Here is a 16877-nt window from a genome sequence, read left to right as displayed (position 1 = left end):
ATTGTTATTCAGAAGGATGTATATGAGCGATGACAGCTGTAGACCTACCTTGAAAATCAAAGTCAACCTCCAACCAAGACTTACTCTGTACATGCACTATTCCATTTATTCATACGCTGTTCAGCTCATACAAGGATGCTAATGAGCCTTCCACTGTGATTCAAACACATGTGGTTGGCTGGCTGATTTTTCCAATTCAACCAAAGGAATCGGATTTAGATTATTCACTTTGATTATTCAACAACTGCTTCATGGCCAAATGAAAGCCAAAAAATGAGGAAGGCAATCAGGTGAAATAGTATTTTTTCAATCTCTTTCCAGTTTCACTTGACGTGGATCACTCAGGAAAGATTAAGAAATAGAAAGAGTGGAAAGGGGAAGAGAAGGAGTGAAGAGGAAAAAATCTCAGCAATGAATGTGGGTCAGTAGTTTTACCTGGCCCAGAGCAAAAGGAAGCAATCACAGCCAGGATACAGATGTAGCTGAGGTACGGCATCCATGGCACACTGTCCTGTGATAAGAGAGGAAGGGATATGATATTGTCATCACCATCATCATTATATAAGCAAAAAAAGATAGATGATACAACACATTGCTATGCAGGGAAATAAGAGCAAGCTCATATATTGGGTAAAAGATTAATAACAGCTGCATCCTATATATATATTTTTTCAATTGCATTAAGCAGCCAGCCTCACCGGAATCATCTTGAAATTTTACAACATTTGTATAATAACGCATATTTATTTTCTTTCTGTTGGTATAGATATTGAATTATAAGTCCAGTATTATCACAGCCATAATGTGGCAGTATAGGTGATGGATAATGACAGTAGGAATCCCAAAGGCAATTTGTTCACTGTATAATTCAGAACAGCGGTACAATATATGCATTGTTCCACTGCATTGTTGGGTCTTTGTTTTTCACTTACAGTTTCTCTAGAATGAGGTCAGTGAAGAGGAGGGAGGGTGGCTCACCTGAAAATTGAGGAACACAGTGAGTAGGCTGAAGAAGACCGCCATGGCAGAGAAACCGAAGATGAGGAGGGGCTTCCTCCCGATACGTTCTATCACCAAGCCCTGAACACAGAGACAACAACAGTAGCGGTGTCAGAGCCTGTCAAGTGGTTACTGTACGATACATGTGTGATTATAGACCTTTAATTTTGTCTATGAAAGTAACTTTGGCTCTTACAATACAAATATCAGTCAGTGAAAAGCTCAGTCTGGCACTCTGATCCAGACTAAAATATGTCAACAGCCTTAGGATGAATTTAACCCAACTGAAAGAATATTCTTGAAATTCAGTAAAGTACTTTAATAATACTCTGAGGATGAAGACATAGTATCGTTTTGTGTGGGGAAACATTATGATAAGACTTTCAATGAATCAATTCAGCTGACAATGTTGTTTAAAAAGAAAATTCAAGTAGGACATGAAAGAGCCACAATAAGTCACAAAAGAGGCACGTGCGGCTCGACAGTCGCAGGTTGAGTCTGCTGGTGTAAACTCTTGATTCTCTCTTTTCTTTCACTTCAAGATAGCGATTCTGATATGTAAACTATTGGCCAGGGAACAAAGATTTTTTTTTTAACAGCTATAGGATGTACTCCTAATCCTTCATGGTTTGGTTGCTTTTTTTGTTTTACTTGTGTCATTACACTGAAGTAATCCTAATCTTAAAACAAGCTAAGCAGTCAAATATAAGCTAAGCTAATGTTAACTGCTAGCAACAGATGTTCTTTGTCACCAGATGAGGTCAGAGAAACCCTCATCTTCATCATGAAACTGCTTTCATTTGTGTTTTTAACAGCTTAATGATCTTAGATTGAGAAAGAAATTAAATGAAATTAAATACAGCCTTGACATTTTGTGAAGAGAAAACACTGATCATAGCCATGTAGCTAGCTATGAGCATTGTTACACAATGTTCCTTTTCAACACATTAAACCAGTAGCTGCTCGTGGCAGCTGTAATAGTTGTTAGTAGCCTACTGTTTTGGCTTCTGAGTAAATACTTAATTTTTTGGAAATCTAATTAATCATATCTTGACAATGATGTGTTTATGGCGTACTTAACAAATTCCCTTATGTCACATTTTAGGCTGAATCTGAGACATCTTGGTTTCGAGGGTTCAGTAGTCAGGCCTGACGTTTGTCACAAGTTGATGAGGCAGGATGCTAATTCAATTTGTGATTGTATAACATTCTCTTTGATTACTACATTTTTTCTACTGTTGACTTGAAACTTTGTTGACCATATTAAGATTTTGGCATGCTGTGTTATTTTCCGTTGAGTTTTAATTCCTGTCAAATTAAACACAGTGATTACGCTTTTAATCCCCCCTCAAACAACTCAATCTGCCTCGATAATATTTCAGTGTCTCAATAGAACATAAAGCTATAAGCATCATACAAACCTAGCTCTGTTGTTAGAGCAGGGCTATTTCTAGTCTGAACGCCCACATAGTTTTGTACAAACACCAGACTGTTTTGTCTTGGCTCATGAAGACCTGTGATCAATATGTTACCATCTTGTTGAGCCCTTGTTCATTGCTTTACAGCTTTGTGAATCACATATCCAATACAGAAACATAATTAAACATGACAGTTTGTGACACAAAAATCTAAACTAATTTTAAAACAAGGAAGGAGGCAGCAAATCATATTCATTAGCAAGACCATTCCACCAGTGAATTCCACTGAGATCGATAGTGAAGCATGCCTCTCACACAGTTAGATATTCATTTGTACACAACACTGCAAATGGCTCATCAATAATTCCACAGGCATTTCTCGCTCACCACCGAGGTGCCATGGGTGCTATGTGCCATGAGACAGAGGGCCCACAGTGCACCTTCAAGCACAGAGCCTGAAGCAGTGACATCAACACAGCTGCAGTCCCTTTTTTTTACTATTACAGTCTCAGAGCATTAAAGTATTCATGCTGCTGCCCATAACTCGCTTTACCAATGGGATTTCAAGAGGTTGTGAAAAAAAGGTCACTGGTATTTGTACAGTGGTACAGTATGTATATTCCCGCACAGAGGAGCTTCTGAGTAATATGTTGGAGATAACTGGCTTTCAATGTATGTGTAGTATGGCAGAGCTGCTATAGGCCCCCCTCACAGCTAGAAAAGCAGATAAAGGCCTCTTCACTGTTCCAGAGTTTAAGGGTCTGTGTCCACTAACGACACAGAATTGAATTAAATTGAATTCAAAACCAATGCAGTTGAGCATTTTCAGCACTCAGCGTCCTAACCACAAAAAGGCCCTCTGCTTTAGCTGTCTGTTTTTTTTTTTTTTTGTCACTGCTCTCTCTGTTGAAGACATTCATGGGTCATGATTTTAGAATATTCCAATTTTCATTTATTTCTGAAAGGTGTTGAAGTTTTCATGCAATTTTTATCTCATTAAAAAAATTCAACAATTTTTACCACCACCTGGTTGTAATGTGGTGCTGGTGCACATCTGACAGCTGTTACCTAGCCACCATAATATAACAAAAGAAGAAGAAAGCATTAGTCTCAGGTGATACAACTGTAGCGTTACTGACCTTAAAGACACTGAGAAACTAACTCTTAACATAAGAAATGATCTATTTAACTTAACATTGATTAGTAACATTGTTTTTAAAATAAAATTACAGCGACAGAGATGCTAAATCTCTTAGCCTGTTATTGGCTTTTCCAATTTCCCTCACAGGCCAATCAAAATCAAGAGGGGCAGGACTTGTGGTATCAACTTCGTTAACAACAATGGTGGAGGAGATCTTATACGACAAGGGTGCACGATCCAGGTGTAGAGCTGCTGCCTATTCCAGGACATGATTTCTTTTAATTTTATGTTTACTTAGTGGAGTTCCTTTAAATAAAAGTTAATATTAAATAAATAAAGCAATTTAAAAGAGACCATACAGTCACTACCGAGGGAAGCAGAAGTAATGTAAGACAACGTTTGTAACCTAGCAACAGTATGAATCAATGAGAAGCACTCTGAAACTGAGGTTGTGGGCACTGCCAGCGCAAAAAGCAAACCTGTTAATAGACACAGGGGGCCTTTATTTTCTTATTTTGTACAGTTTCCCCCCTGGCAGTAGGTTATGTTACAGAACATATCTGCTTTATATTTAGTTAGTCTCCAAAAGCATTAGAAATACATCAGTGTGTAATGACGTTTGTGTGTGTGTGTGTGAGCACAGGGCTGTTTGCTTTTGTGTTTGTGCATCCAGGTGATTCCCTTTGGTTCCCAAAATCCATCAGTGCCTCCAGTTTCTCAGGAGACTAAGAGTGTTTGGTGTATGTAAAAACATTATGTTCATCTTTTACAGAGCAACAATAGAGTCCATTTTACGGTATAGCATCACCAGCTGGTTTGGTGCTTTAACAGTAAAATCTAAAGCTCAGATCCTCAGCCTGGTTAAGACAGCAGGCAAGATCATGGGAATGTGTGCCCCTCTTACCCCCCAGGATCTTTTTGAGCAGGCCACAATCACACGGGCCAAGGGCATTTTATCGGACACTTCCCATGTATTGCACTCTGAATATGTTTTGTTGAACTCAGGGAGAAGGTACAGGGTTCCTCTGTGCAAACACAACCGCTTCAAAAACTCATTAGTCCCTTTTTCAGTTAAGCTCATTAATGAGAAAAAAATAGAGGAGGAACGGAAAACCAGGAGGCCCCCATTGTACCGATAACTGTAGACATGTATGTATGTATGAAACTGTCTGGAGTGGCATGTGTATATGTGCACAGTGTGCATGCGCCTGTGACTGTAGGAGTGAGTGTGTGTGTACTGTAGCACGGAGAAGTTAAATGTTTTACATTGTAATTACTGTTTTTATGTTGTTTTCGATGTATTGTCCATGCAGCGATTTCCCAGCACCCTAGACAAATTTCTCCCTAGGGAGACGAATAAAGAAACCTTGACCTTGACTGCCCATGCTGTAGCCACACACACACACACACACACACGCACACACACACGCACGCACACACACACGCACACACACACACACACACACATACACAAATTAACCACTCTTCAAATGCTTATGACGATCTGTGAAGGTGTAAGAGGCTAAATTTGAATCAACCTGCATGTGTGTGTGTTGGTGAGCATGTGTGTGTCTGTCTGTCAGTCTATGTAAAACACCCATGGTTTCATGACAGAATATTCAAATAGTCTGTTATACTTAGATAGCTATGGGTATCTAACAGATCCTGGATCTTACAAATCTGCAATTCATTATTATAAATAAAATTAAATATTATAGGTCTACTTTAGCAAATCAGTCACACCACATGATAGTGAAAAAAAAAGCTGACAATGCAATTTTGAAACAAAGGTCACCATCACCTGTCGACTCACACAACACAACACATTAGGTGTGCTGCAGTTGTAGCCATGGGAAACATTTCTAAGTACGTCTACTCTGTGACCACAGAGCATTGACAAGCACGGGGATGAGGTGCCACTGAACACTCAAAAGCTGTGTAACGTAACTGAACGTCTGCCGTCACACAGCCGTTGTTACCTGTCATCAGTTTGCTATGGGTTCTAAAGGGCTGCACTCAGTCATACTTTTCACTGTAGATATATCATGTTACATAAAAACCTGATGAGACTTAACATTGCATCAAGCAACAATTAGATTTAATTAATCTAATGTGCATTGCACATTCCTGCAGTGTTACCTTTGCAAATGTGAATATCCTTATGGTGATAGTTAAATGATAAATCACAAGGCTATTCTACTGTTCGACAAATCCAACATTTCAAACTATAACCACTTGAAACTAGAAAAAAAAACCATACTAACTTCTCTTATTCTTATTTTTTTTTTTTTTTTAAATCATATACTAAAGATGAAACTTGCACAAATGATGCTCTGGCACATTAATAAACACAAGCCAATATCCCAGTCCTTTGCAGACTCTGCAGAGGTCAGATGGGTCACGTCAGCCCTCCGGTTGGCAGGACTGAAAAGTCTGGATATTATTCATCTCATCAAGAGGCAGATGAGCCATTAAAGACAACTGGCCACAGCTTCAGGCAACACTGGTCCTTGACATACACCATAATCTCAGCACCATCCCTTGTTTAAAAAAAAAACTACCCTTAGGGCCGGTTTGGAAACAGGAAATCTGTTACATAAATACACCCCGATAATGACATTTGATTATTTTCACATAAGGAACTATCAAATCAGAAATGAGACCACAGGAACACAACATTTGATATAAATCTGTTTGTTTCTTCTTACACTGTGCCACCTGTCGACTGTATGTTGATTATAACTCTGGGCCTCGCAGTCAGAAGTTGTGCTGATGGTTTAAAAAGTACAGTAGCTGTTTGACAGAATGCAACAGCTAACTCACTGAAAACAACGTGTAATCCAATTCAAAAACTACATAAATAACAAAAGCCAATCAATCATGATTTGAAGAGAGGAGTGGTGTCCTTGGGCAAAGTTTAAATATACCTGTGAGCCTAGTTGTATAATCAGAGCTTCCTTATTGCTTTTTTTTTTTTTTTTTAACTAATTAATAGAAGAATGAGGAAACTGGTAACCTTTCTCTTTATATTAGGAGTACGTGGTATGATTTGGTCCAATTTTCTTTTCAAAATGTTTGTGGCCAAGCAGCCTCGTGTGATATTAAGCCGCCTGTGTCTGCAGTAATCAGGTTTAAGTTTAAGATATCAGGGCTTGTTTTCCAACCTTTCTAGGAGAACATTTGCTTGTTGTCATGTTTGTAAAGCATGAAAAACAACTAAGGCCAATTTACTATGGTTGGAAAATCCATCACAAGTTATAGAGTCAGGTAAGTTTTGTTTGGGTTAGTTTTCCAGTGCTACCCGTCTATATACTCATCGTGTCTAACACTTGACAAGAATGAATCAGAAATGAATATATGTGGGGCACCAGTAGTGTATTGGTTAGTGCGCACGTCCAATATTCGGAGGCCGTGGTCCTCCAGGTGGGCGGCTCAGGTTTGAATCCGACCTGTGGCTCCCTTCCTGCATGTCACTATCTCTCTCGCCCCGATCACTGACTCTATCCACTGTCCTGTCTCTAAACCTTAAAAAACAGAAAATAAATGTATATATGTGAGTGTATCTTTAAATGTATTGCTTCAGTAAAGACGGTTTATACATTTTTCTTTCCACAGTTCTTGTGTCACAGCTAACGTAATAAGTGTGCCACATTCAAAGGGCCATCAGAACAGTAGGGACTAGTCAGGGACTCAGTAAATGCATTTTGTTTTCAGTAATTATACTCTGTGGTGTGGTTTCTTTTTATGTCTATGACAAATATTTTTACAACTGTTTTTTAAGGATAAAAATATTCTGAGATGTAAACCTCTCCCTTTGTCACGATGCTTTTGATGCCGTGTGTGAAGCACTTTGAATAACCTTGTTGCTGAAATGTGCTATATAAATAAACTTGACTTGACTTAGACAAAGCCTAATGACATGCAGAATAACAAAGACTTTGATTAATGCTTTATTAATTGTCTATTGAGATATAAATAAAAACTCAAAGGCTGTATTGATTCATACAAAGCCATTATAAACAGATGTGAAGGGACATGAAAGGATAAAAAATGACAGCAGGCAGTGTGAATTTTCCCCTCATGAACATTAACACTAAAAAACAATCATGCTTATCCCGAGCTGTATGACATCACTCTTTATATATGCACATAGATAGGAGCACAAACGAGGTCCAGGATGAAAACAATGAGATTAAAAAATATAGTTGGAAATTGGTTTAAAAGGTCAGGGAGCCTCCAAACACATTTAAAGAGCTGCAGGGTGTTAGCAGAACTCTTCTACATGCTAACACAACACCAGCTCTTTGTTTGCTTAGGTCTTCCATATGGTTATATGAGGATTTCTAGATGATCTAATTGTGGTGATGGAGGTGGCTGTAGCACTTTATTTTTCTTGTTGCATTATAATACACAGAGACATGCATGCAGGATGGACGGCATGGCAGTTAGTAAACTCTATAGACTCTAAAAAATAGCTTAAACCAGAAAATTTGAATTGTGTGAGATGAGCCGTTTTCACATATGCACTCCTGAAAATATCTAGATCATTTCAGGAGGACTATTCACCCCCTCCTATTGGCTCGAGGTGAATTCTCCTGATTAATTCCTGCTGCGTTCTCACATCAGCTCACTCGGACTTGCTGCGGAAAAATACTAGGGGTCTGGCAGGAGAAACTCCAAGGGAAGTCCAAATTTAAAAAATTGTTTGCGTTCACACATGCAGCTGCTCCGACAACTATCAGAAGTTTTTCAGGAGTTTTCTGCAAGTTTGAAAGCCCTATTAGAAAGTCCAGTCCAACAAACCCTGACAGGATCCATCTTTAAGATTCGTACAGTAGAACTTTGCATTTCCTCATTGATGATAGTTATAGCATGAATAGCATATAGCATTAAAGGTTATAAACAATGATAACATTGAAGATATTTCCTATCAAGTCATTTAATTTTACTTAACATTTGACATTAGAAGCTGATGAAGTGTCAGCGAGGTAAACGCTTCACGTGTCTAGTGTTGGTCCAAATAGGGTGAAATTGTTTATGCTTCAGGCCATACTTAAATATGTGTTTTTAAAAATACAGCTTCTACATTCAGGTTAATATTCTCTTTTATGAATTACAAATGATCAGAAACCTTCCTTCATTCACAGGTTCCTATAGGCTACTGCTGAAAAACTCAGATTATTAAGTATTAAGGCTGAACCAACTCATCTATCCATAGAATTAATGTTCGAAATACAGGGGTCTTTGGGGGGTCTGAGACAAGATATATGTCAAAGAGAAAGCAAAATGCATTACTTTCTAACTTTGTATTCACTTCTAAAAAGCTGAATCGGAATGACACCGAAAAAATATCGAGGCCAGCCGCTGAAAAAGGCCAACACATCAACAGGCGAGTCTGGGGGCTCCTCTCCTGTCCAGTCACAACCTGGACAGGTTGATGCAGAGAGCCCATCTCAGGGAGACGGAGACGGGGGAGGTGTAGTGGCGGCTGCTACTTGCTTAAGTGACTTGCCGGCTGGATGGACAATTAATCAGGTAGGAGAATGGAAAGAGCACAACGTTTAGCTTGACATCAAGGATGGAAAGTTAGGATGCCACCGGGTATTCTGCACCCTGTGCAGAATATATTCTACACACTCACTTATTTGCACACTGATGCTGGAGTCTATCACAGCAGGCTTTGCTAGAGAGATGGGATTAGGTTGATCTTTGTACAGTAACAGGGCTGACAAAGACTTATGCATCCCATAATCCTCTGATAATGAAGAAAAGTTGTGCTTTTCCACCACTGTGGAGAAAACATATATTCCAGCATTAGTGGTTGTGCAAAAGGAATTAAATTCATTTTGAATGAAATAACATGTTTGGTTTTCCTAATCCTGGCAAGTGTTGCCTGGTTTTGTAATTCAGTGATGTTGCACTTACTGAATGATAGCATGCATAAACACATGAACCTTTCATCAATCTGACCTGTAAAGAAGATGTATTTGTTTCTTAAGATTACAGCCTGCAATGCACTGCCTAGTTCTGTGTAGGCCTCCTTTTGCATTATTCAGAAAATCTAAGAGTTTCTGAATAATCATCTTTACATTTCCAGGGAACATTTGGTAGTGTTTGAACTTTGGTGCCCCTGCTTATGTATGACCAAAGAGATTTAATCCTGAAGGAGCATCATGTTGTGGATTGTTCAGACTTTTATTTTGAAATGATGGGTCTGTTGTGTTTTTGTTGTTAACACTGATGCAGAAATTTCGTTTTTTTCTGCGTAAAATTCATGAAGCAAAATTTGATGACTCAATTCTATCTCTGTATAATATTGAACTGTCTTGTTTGTCATCCATCCATCCACCAATCAGCCTTTGGACTTACAACAAATCACATCAAATCATCCTTTTAATCATGAGGAAAATATAATGTGTTAAACCTGGAGCTCTCCCTGTAGAGGGTAAAGTAAATTTGATAAAACAGGTCTGCACGATTTCTCATTCCACTACAACAAAGTATGTCACATAAAATTGTCACTTTCACAAAACAGTCCATAATAGCTCCCTCCTCCTTCTGTCTTTTCTGTAATTGAAGAGAAAATCTTAATTCCTCTATGGAACAGACCAGGAAAGATGATGCCTTCAAGGTGCACCCAGTGCATGAAACTCCCAAAAGTCATTAACACCAAACTGCAGCATACAAAAAAACTTGTTATCTTTTCTTGCAGATTTCCAGCATGTTCTACGACAATGGGCAGAATTCTTTTTTTTTTTTCAATGACCTCCCCCTGTGCACACTAAGATGTATTTTCTGAGTAATTCATCCTCCTCCTCCTCCTCCTCTGGAATATTAAAATCACACACACACACACACACACACACACACACACACACACACACACACACACACACACACACACACACACACACACACACACACACACAATATGTTAGATATTATTGTCTGTGTGTTGGCAGCTCTGTGCAGTGATGGCTTTACTCCTGGAATTAAAGCTACAGCTAAATTTGAATAAGTGCCCCCTGGTGTGTATTCCATTTGTCGAATCAGAGAGCATATATCATCTCTGTAATGTTTGCCACCTAAATTAAATTAGTGACTTTTCAAAGCCAAATGCAGACTTTGATTTGAATGTCATAAATATTTGAGGCTCCTGAAACCACAAATCAAATTAATCTCTCCCATTTGGGTGTCAAAATATCCCTGAACCCAAACATGAGGCTCATACAAATGCTGTCTGTTCAATGGAATGAAATTAAAAAAAATTATATCCTCAAGGTTTCACCAAAAGAATGATGTCAAACACTTTGCTCTTTACCAAATCAAATGATCTCTTCTACGTGGTTGCTTTTACCTGATAGTGGCAGAGGTACAGTTTAAGGATAGATCTGCTGGCATGTAATACAAAATAACAAATTAAACTCTAAACTTTAAACATTAAACTCTATAAAGCCAGTTTATATTTTCATTTTTATGACCACTAATTATGTGAGTTAATCTTGCTCCTTTTTTTCTTCATTGAAAATAAACTGTCTTGATGTTGTCAACATGATAAGATGGATGTTGTCCATTAAAAACTGTTAAGATTCAGATGGGTGTGGCTAATGGGGAATTGCGACAGTATATTGCCAGAAAGAAATCTGATGATTGAAGGGCTAATGATGATGGTGTTTTAAGGCAGTCACCTGTCATTCAAATGATTGTTTCTGCAGCTATACGTCTTTGCCGTGGTTTTGTACCGTGCAACCAAACCATGCACGCTCTACGACACTGGGCCCCTTCTTTGAAGCGTAAGTGCAGTTGGACTTGCGGGTTCACAAGATCACAGAACAACAAGATCACACAGGAAGAATGAGAACAATGTGCAATCTGTCTGTCTTTATATTGTCCTTTGAAATTGACCTAATGCTCTAGCGTCCCCTTGTCTGACTTCCTGTCTGGGTGGATCTGCTTTTTTCAGCTCGACGCATACTTGCAGCAAGCGCAATCGAAAAACAGGCAAGTCAGAGAACAACTACATCAAACCTATTTGCTACATGTCTGGTGGATGTATAAATAGGCAAAAAAAATAGTAAAATCAACTTTTTAGGGACAATTTTGTGTTTACAGAGTTTGTTCTCCAGTAACCACATAGCAGAAGAAAATCTATTATAATGGGATAAAATCTTGATTCTTTCCTTTTTCTCTTTGGCTCATTTGGGCCACCCAGGTCATAACGGTTAATAAAGGAAGTTAAATTGTACCTAAAGTCTTCAAGTTAAACGAAGGGTTACTGTAAAAAAAAAACAAATCCTTATATTTCTGCGGAGGAAAAAAATAATTCAGAAAAAGCAGTTTTGGTTGAGTGGATAACAGACCTCATGTAATCTGGATCAATAGTTTAGTGTTGTCTGAATGTCAGCATTCCTACAGTATCAGAGGTAGCAGCAGCAGCAGCTAACAGGGATTACATTGTATACAACAAACTATTGTCTCTTGTCTGAAACAACTGACAAAGCAATTAAGGATAGTCTCACAGGAACACAAGTCATTCACTGCTGCAGGGCAAAACAAGAAGAAGTGATGGGGTGGATCAAGTAAATAAAAGAAAACTAATCTCTTGGGATTCTGCTCCATACAGGTTGTACAATAACTGTCTGTTTAGTTGATTTGTTGGCGGTTGTATTGTGTGATTGTGTTTATTTCCCCATTGTTCTCTCTGGTGTATTTTATTTTAGTCTCATGTGTCAAATAATCAATGCATGTAAACCATCACGAAATGCTTTGATGTAGAAAATGAAACTATTACTTAACAAGCTGCCAATAGAGACCGTCCCTCCAGCTCACCGCTTCATTGAGCAGTTTGGTGTAAAGTGTCATTCAGAAACAGATCTGCTGCCAAAGTGGAGATTTCTGCTCAACTGACAGCTGCATTTTTTACTAGCTCTGGGCTGATGACGTTTGAACAGCTTGCATGTGAGCAGTTTGTCAATTCTGGAGAGCATTCAATAAAAGCTCAAAAGGTGCAAACTACAATAATGATGACGACAAAGTGAAAGAGAGTCACTTGATAAATGGGTTATTGATTAATCAAAACTCTAATAGACAACAACACCGGCACTCTTGTTTTTCACATTGGTATTTTAGCATGTGCATCGCCCTGTTCTCAGTTTTGTATCATCTTTATAAATTTATGGTTAAAAGACTGAAGACAAAAAGAAGCACATTTTTGCTTTTTCCAGACTGCTCATTTAAAGGTCCCATATTATGCAAAATTCACGTTTCCATGTTTTTTGAACACTTGTATGTGGCCATCCTCTCCAGAAAATGTGTGCTGAAACAGGCCGTTTGGGGATTGTCCCATTGTGACATCACATAAGGCAGTGACCCCCCCTTGTGGGTGATACTCCCACAGCTATGTTTGTTCTGCCATCCAAGTCTTCCTTTCCGCAGTAAACAAGAGGGTAGGGTGCAAGACAGCCCAAGCCGCCCAAACCCTTCCAGAGAGGGGGCGTGCTCAGACACAGTTCATTTGCATTTAAAGCTACAGACACAGAATCAGCCTGTTCTGAGCAGGGCTGAAGTAGAGGGGTGTATAGGCATGATGAAATACAGGATCAGAGTGGATTTTTGGTAAGACACTTCACAGACATGTTTTTGGGAGCTCTGAGACTTATTTAAACTTGTTGAATAGTGGGATAATATGTGACCTTTAACAAAATATACAAACGGCCTCTGCATTAAAAAACAGCAAATGAACAGTAAAAGAAGTCTTTAATGCAGTAATTATCTGCCAGTAGTGTACATTTAAACTTTTGTAGTTTAACAATTTTTCAGAAATCAAAAACAGCACACTTTATATCAGTCTAATAAAAAAAATAACTTTCTTTGTGTCTTTTAATTGACTGGATGCATGAGCACAGAAGATATGCTACCCAAAGGATTCTTTTAAGTCTTTTATCATATATCAAATGGAGGTTAATGACAAACTCAACGTCTGAAAACACTGGTATTAGTTTAAAACTATTTTAATAGTTTGTTAATTTTTATGAAAGACACATTTCTAGAAGAAAAACAAAAGAAAAATCATTTTTAATTAAGATTTAAAGGTTTAAGTTTCAATGTAGTAATACTCACAGAGACGATGGCCGCCAAAGTCTCTACGCCTCCGGTGCTCAGTGTGACGTAGGGGATGACGTTTGCAGCAAAACCTGCATCTCGAAGGATCCCGTTGGTGTAGTACCAGATCTTTGGGAAAAAAAAAAAAAACCTTGTGTCATTCAAAGACATTCTCGTTTTTTTTTACATTAGAGGTTTGAAGTATTCAAACAATTGTACACAATGATTCTTCTATTAACATATATATAATATATATATATATATATTAAGATTAACTTTATCATCCGCCAGAGTGAGATATTTGTTTCTCTTCACCCATGCTGCAGCCATAAAAAAGCCACATTCATCATCGTTCAAATGAAACATAAAACATTAAATATTAAAAAAGGTGAATAACATCAGGTTCTTAAAATACCAGTGCAAAAACGCTGAGAGAAATCGCCTTATTTGCCACTACTTAAAAGCTTTATAGACACACGGATAAATGCATTTTAAACCTGTTCCCTACAATGGGAAGCTCTTAACCTCTTAGGGCAGCAGCTCATACTCTGTAAGAAACACTAAAAAACAACAACAGCCGGGCTGCAACAAAAGACCACCGGAAGCACCAGAGCTTCCCTTTTCTTTTGATATTTGCTGGGCTATTTTTTGTCTTTATTGATAGGGCACAGAAGAGAGACAGGAATGTTGGGAGGACAGAGCAAGGGTTGAAATGCAGCAAAGGACCGAAGTCGGAATCAAACCCATGGTCGCTGCAACGAGGACTATAGACTCTGCACATTGCTGCGCATGACATAACCGCTGGGCTGACTGGTGCAGAGAGCTTCACATTAAAGTTTCACACTTCATTCATGTTGTCTTCAGACTCCCTTTACAACAAGATTTGATCTCAGGTCAAATATATTTCCTTTTGTTTTCGGCACATTACTACATTAGAGGGGAATTCACCGGGACTGGTTTTGTTGCTCCCCCGACCTGGCCTAGGGGTGCCAGGGAGGAGTGTGTCTTTACCCTGCAGTAGTCTATATGTAAATACAAAGAAGCAACGAAGATTAGCTGTGTTCAGCTCGGCTGCAGGATTTATTCTGCAGATTTTGCCTCTTTGGGGTATTATGCTCCTCACAAGTGCGATGCGCCCTCTAGCGACCTGGTTCGGTATTGCAATAACATTGTAACTAGCTCAGTGCACTGGAATCTGGCTTTAAATAGCTCTTTGAGATACATAAACATAAAAACTTATATTGGGGTCTCTTTTTAACTCATTTAACTTGTTCTTTTAGCAATGAACTGTATTTTCACTATAATGAACTTTTCCGCTGTCCCAGTGACTTTGAACATTTATTTATGCAATTATTTAAATCTTGTGATCCATTTTTAACCTTTTAATAACCTTTGTTTTTAGCTTAAGACAAACCACATAAATAATTATGAACACATTTTTCAACCCTTTACAGTTTTTAGTGGACTACAGCACCATGAAGCATGACCTGCCACTGCTCTCATTCACAGAGAATAATACCCTGATGATAACCACATAAAACAGGTCCATAAAGTTCTGCAACTTAGTTAGCCTAGTAACTGTAATTCACAAAACACTAATAATGTCACTGAAACTGCTTGAAGCTATGCTGTTTGTGAATTAGACTTCATTAGCAATGAGGCACAGTTGCAGAGACAGAGGGCCACGTTTTCCCAAAACGTATACATAATGCATGATTTGAATGCACGCAAAGAGTAAGTGTACGTCCTTAGATGTAATATGCTTGGCAGCGCTTTTTATTCTGGTATGCTTTGTGTCATTCAAAGCCAAAGTAGCTTCACAATCCTTTCCTTACCTTTGTCCTTCATCCTTAATCACAAGCTGCTGAACACATCCTGGTAAAACACTGATTTAATTCACACTGCAGCTGCTGCTGTTGTGTTTCTATATTTATCCAACACTTTCATAATGAGGTAAGTAGTTTAACCATTATAAAAACCAGTATGAGCTTTTTTTTAAACAGGAATGAAGAACTATTGTGTGTACAAATCCTTAAAGGAAAGGATCTGAAGTTTAAATATTTCAGGTTGTTGTTTTTTTTGTCCACATCCGCTCCCTAACTACTAACCTTGCTCTTTGCTGCTGTAACACTGTAAATTTCCCCGTTGTGGGATGAATAAAGGAGCATCTTATCTTATCTTAACCTTTGACCTGAACTATTCTCTCGTCTGTGCCTCTTTTGTTGGTGATAAAAAACACATCGAAATACAAATCACAGAGGCAGTTGAAAGTTGTTAGTTTTGACAGGACGAAGCTCTTTAGCCATGTCATATGGAGTTAGATCAGTTTCAATATTCACGAATGCACACAGAAGGATTCACAAATGTATTTCAATGCACACATTCTATATAAATGTAAAACAAATCCTCAAATAAAAAAATAAGATTCACGAATGTATTTCTGATTCACACACAAATAACGCTAAAGTGATCACATTAAAACATCTACGCTACTGTGATTGGCTGAATAGGAAGGAATCTGATTGGCTACAGACATTTCCCTGCTGAAAAAAATGCATTTGTGAATCTAACCACGGCAGGGGAGTCTCAGAAGTCCCACACACAAATGCAGTGAGGTTCACAAATGACACACAGTTTGTAAATGCAGACTGAACAGTTTGTATATAAATGTAACAAGATACAAATGTGCTTTTTGAATATCTATGTATATCATATATTTGTGGCTTTCTATTACATAAATACAAAACTATAGATATTTGTGTGTGAATCAGAAATACATTTGTGAATCTTGTGTGTGCATTGTGTTATGATAATGCGTTAGGAGGATTCACTTCAGTGTCTTTAGCGGTAGGCGTGGTTGGTAGGAGGAGAAGCAGGGTCAGTACTGATGTCACACCTGAGAGGGGGTGTGGTGGCTCATTGAAATACATTTGTGAATCCTTCTGTGTGCATTCGTGAATATTGAGAGTCATCTAACTCCATATGACACTGCATGGACCGTTTCTCAATGCCCCCCGAGCATCACCTCTCAGGTTCAGTGCAACACAAAAAGCCTCAATGACATCACTGAGTAAATCACGGGCTAAAAGATTTACTACAGGCACTAAACATTTATTCTGAAGGTGATGAGGAAGTGTAAACTTTCAAAAAATCAAAGTAATGACTCCAGCGTGAGCTAAATTGTTTTCCACTCTCCTTTAAATGAAACTCTATGTAAA

The 16877-nt window shown here is 38.4% G+C and overlaps 1 protein-coding gene across 2 annotated transcripts in view; it reads right to left on the bottom strand.

The window, feature by feature from the left end:
- Positions 1-16877, bottom strand: part of slc2a9l2 (solute carrier family 2 member 9, like 2) — a 113990-nt gene that overhangs the window by 50187 nt on the left and 46926 nt on the right. For both annotated transcript variants that reach the window (XM_061042305.1, XM_061042306.1), the window contains exons 9-11: positions 13678-13788; positions 979-1080; positions 436-511 (exon numbers count right to left, since the gene is read on the bottom strand). In XM_061042305.1, the coding sequence (XP_060898288.1) occupies positions 436-511; positions 979-1080; positions 13678-13788 (289 nt within the window). The remainder of the gene's footprint in view (positions 1-435; positions 512-978; positions 1081-13677; positions 13789-16877) is intronic.

The sequence above is a fragment of the Labrus mixtus genome, chromosome 7 (genome assembly GCF_963584025.1).
Source record: "Labrus mixtus chromosome 7, fLabMix1.1, whole genome shotgun sequence".
NCBI lineage: Eukaryota > Metazoa > Chordata > Actinopteri > Labriformes > Labridae > Labrus > Labrus mixtus.
This window is presented reverse-complemented; position numbering and strand designations above follow the sequence as displayed.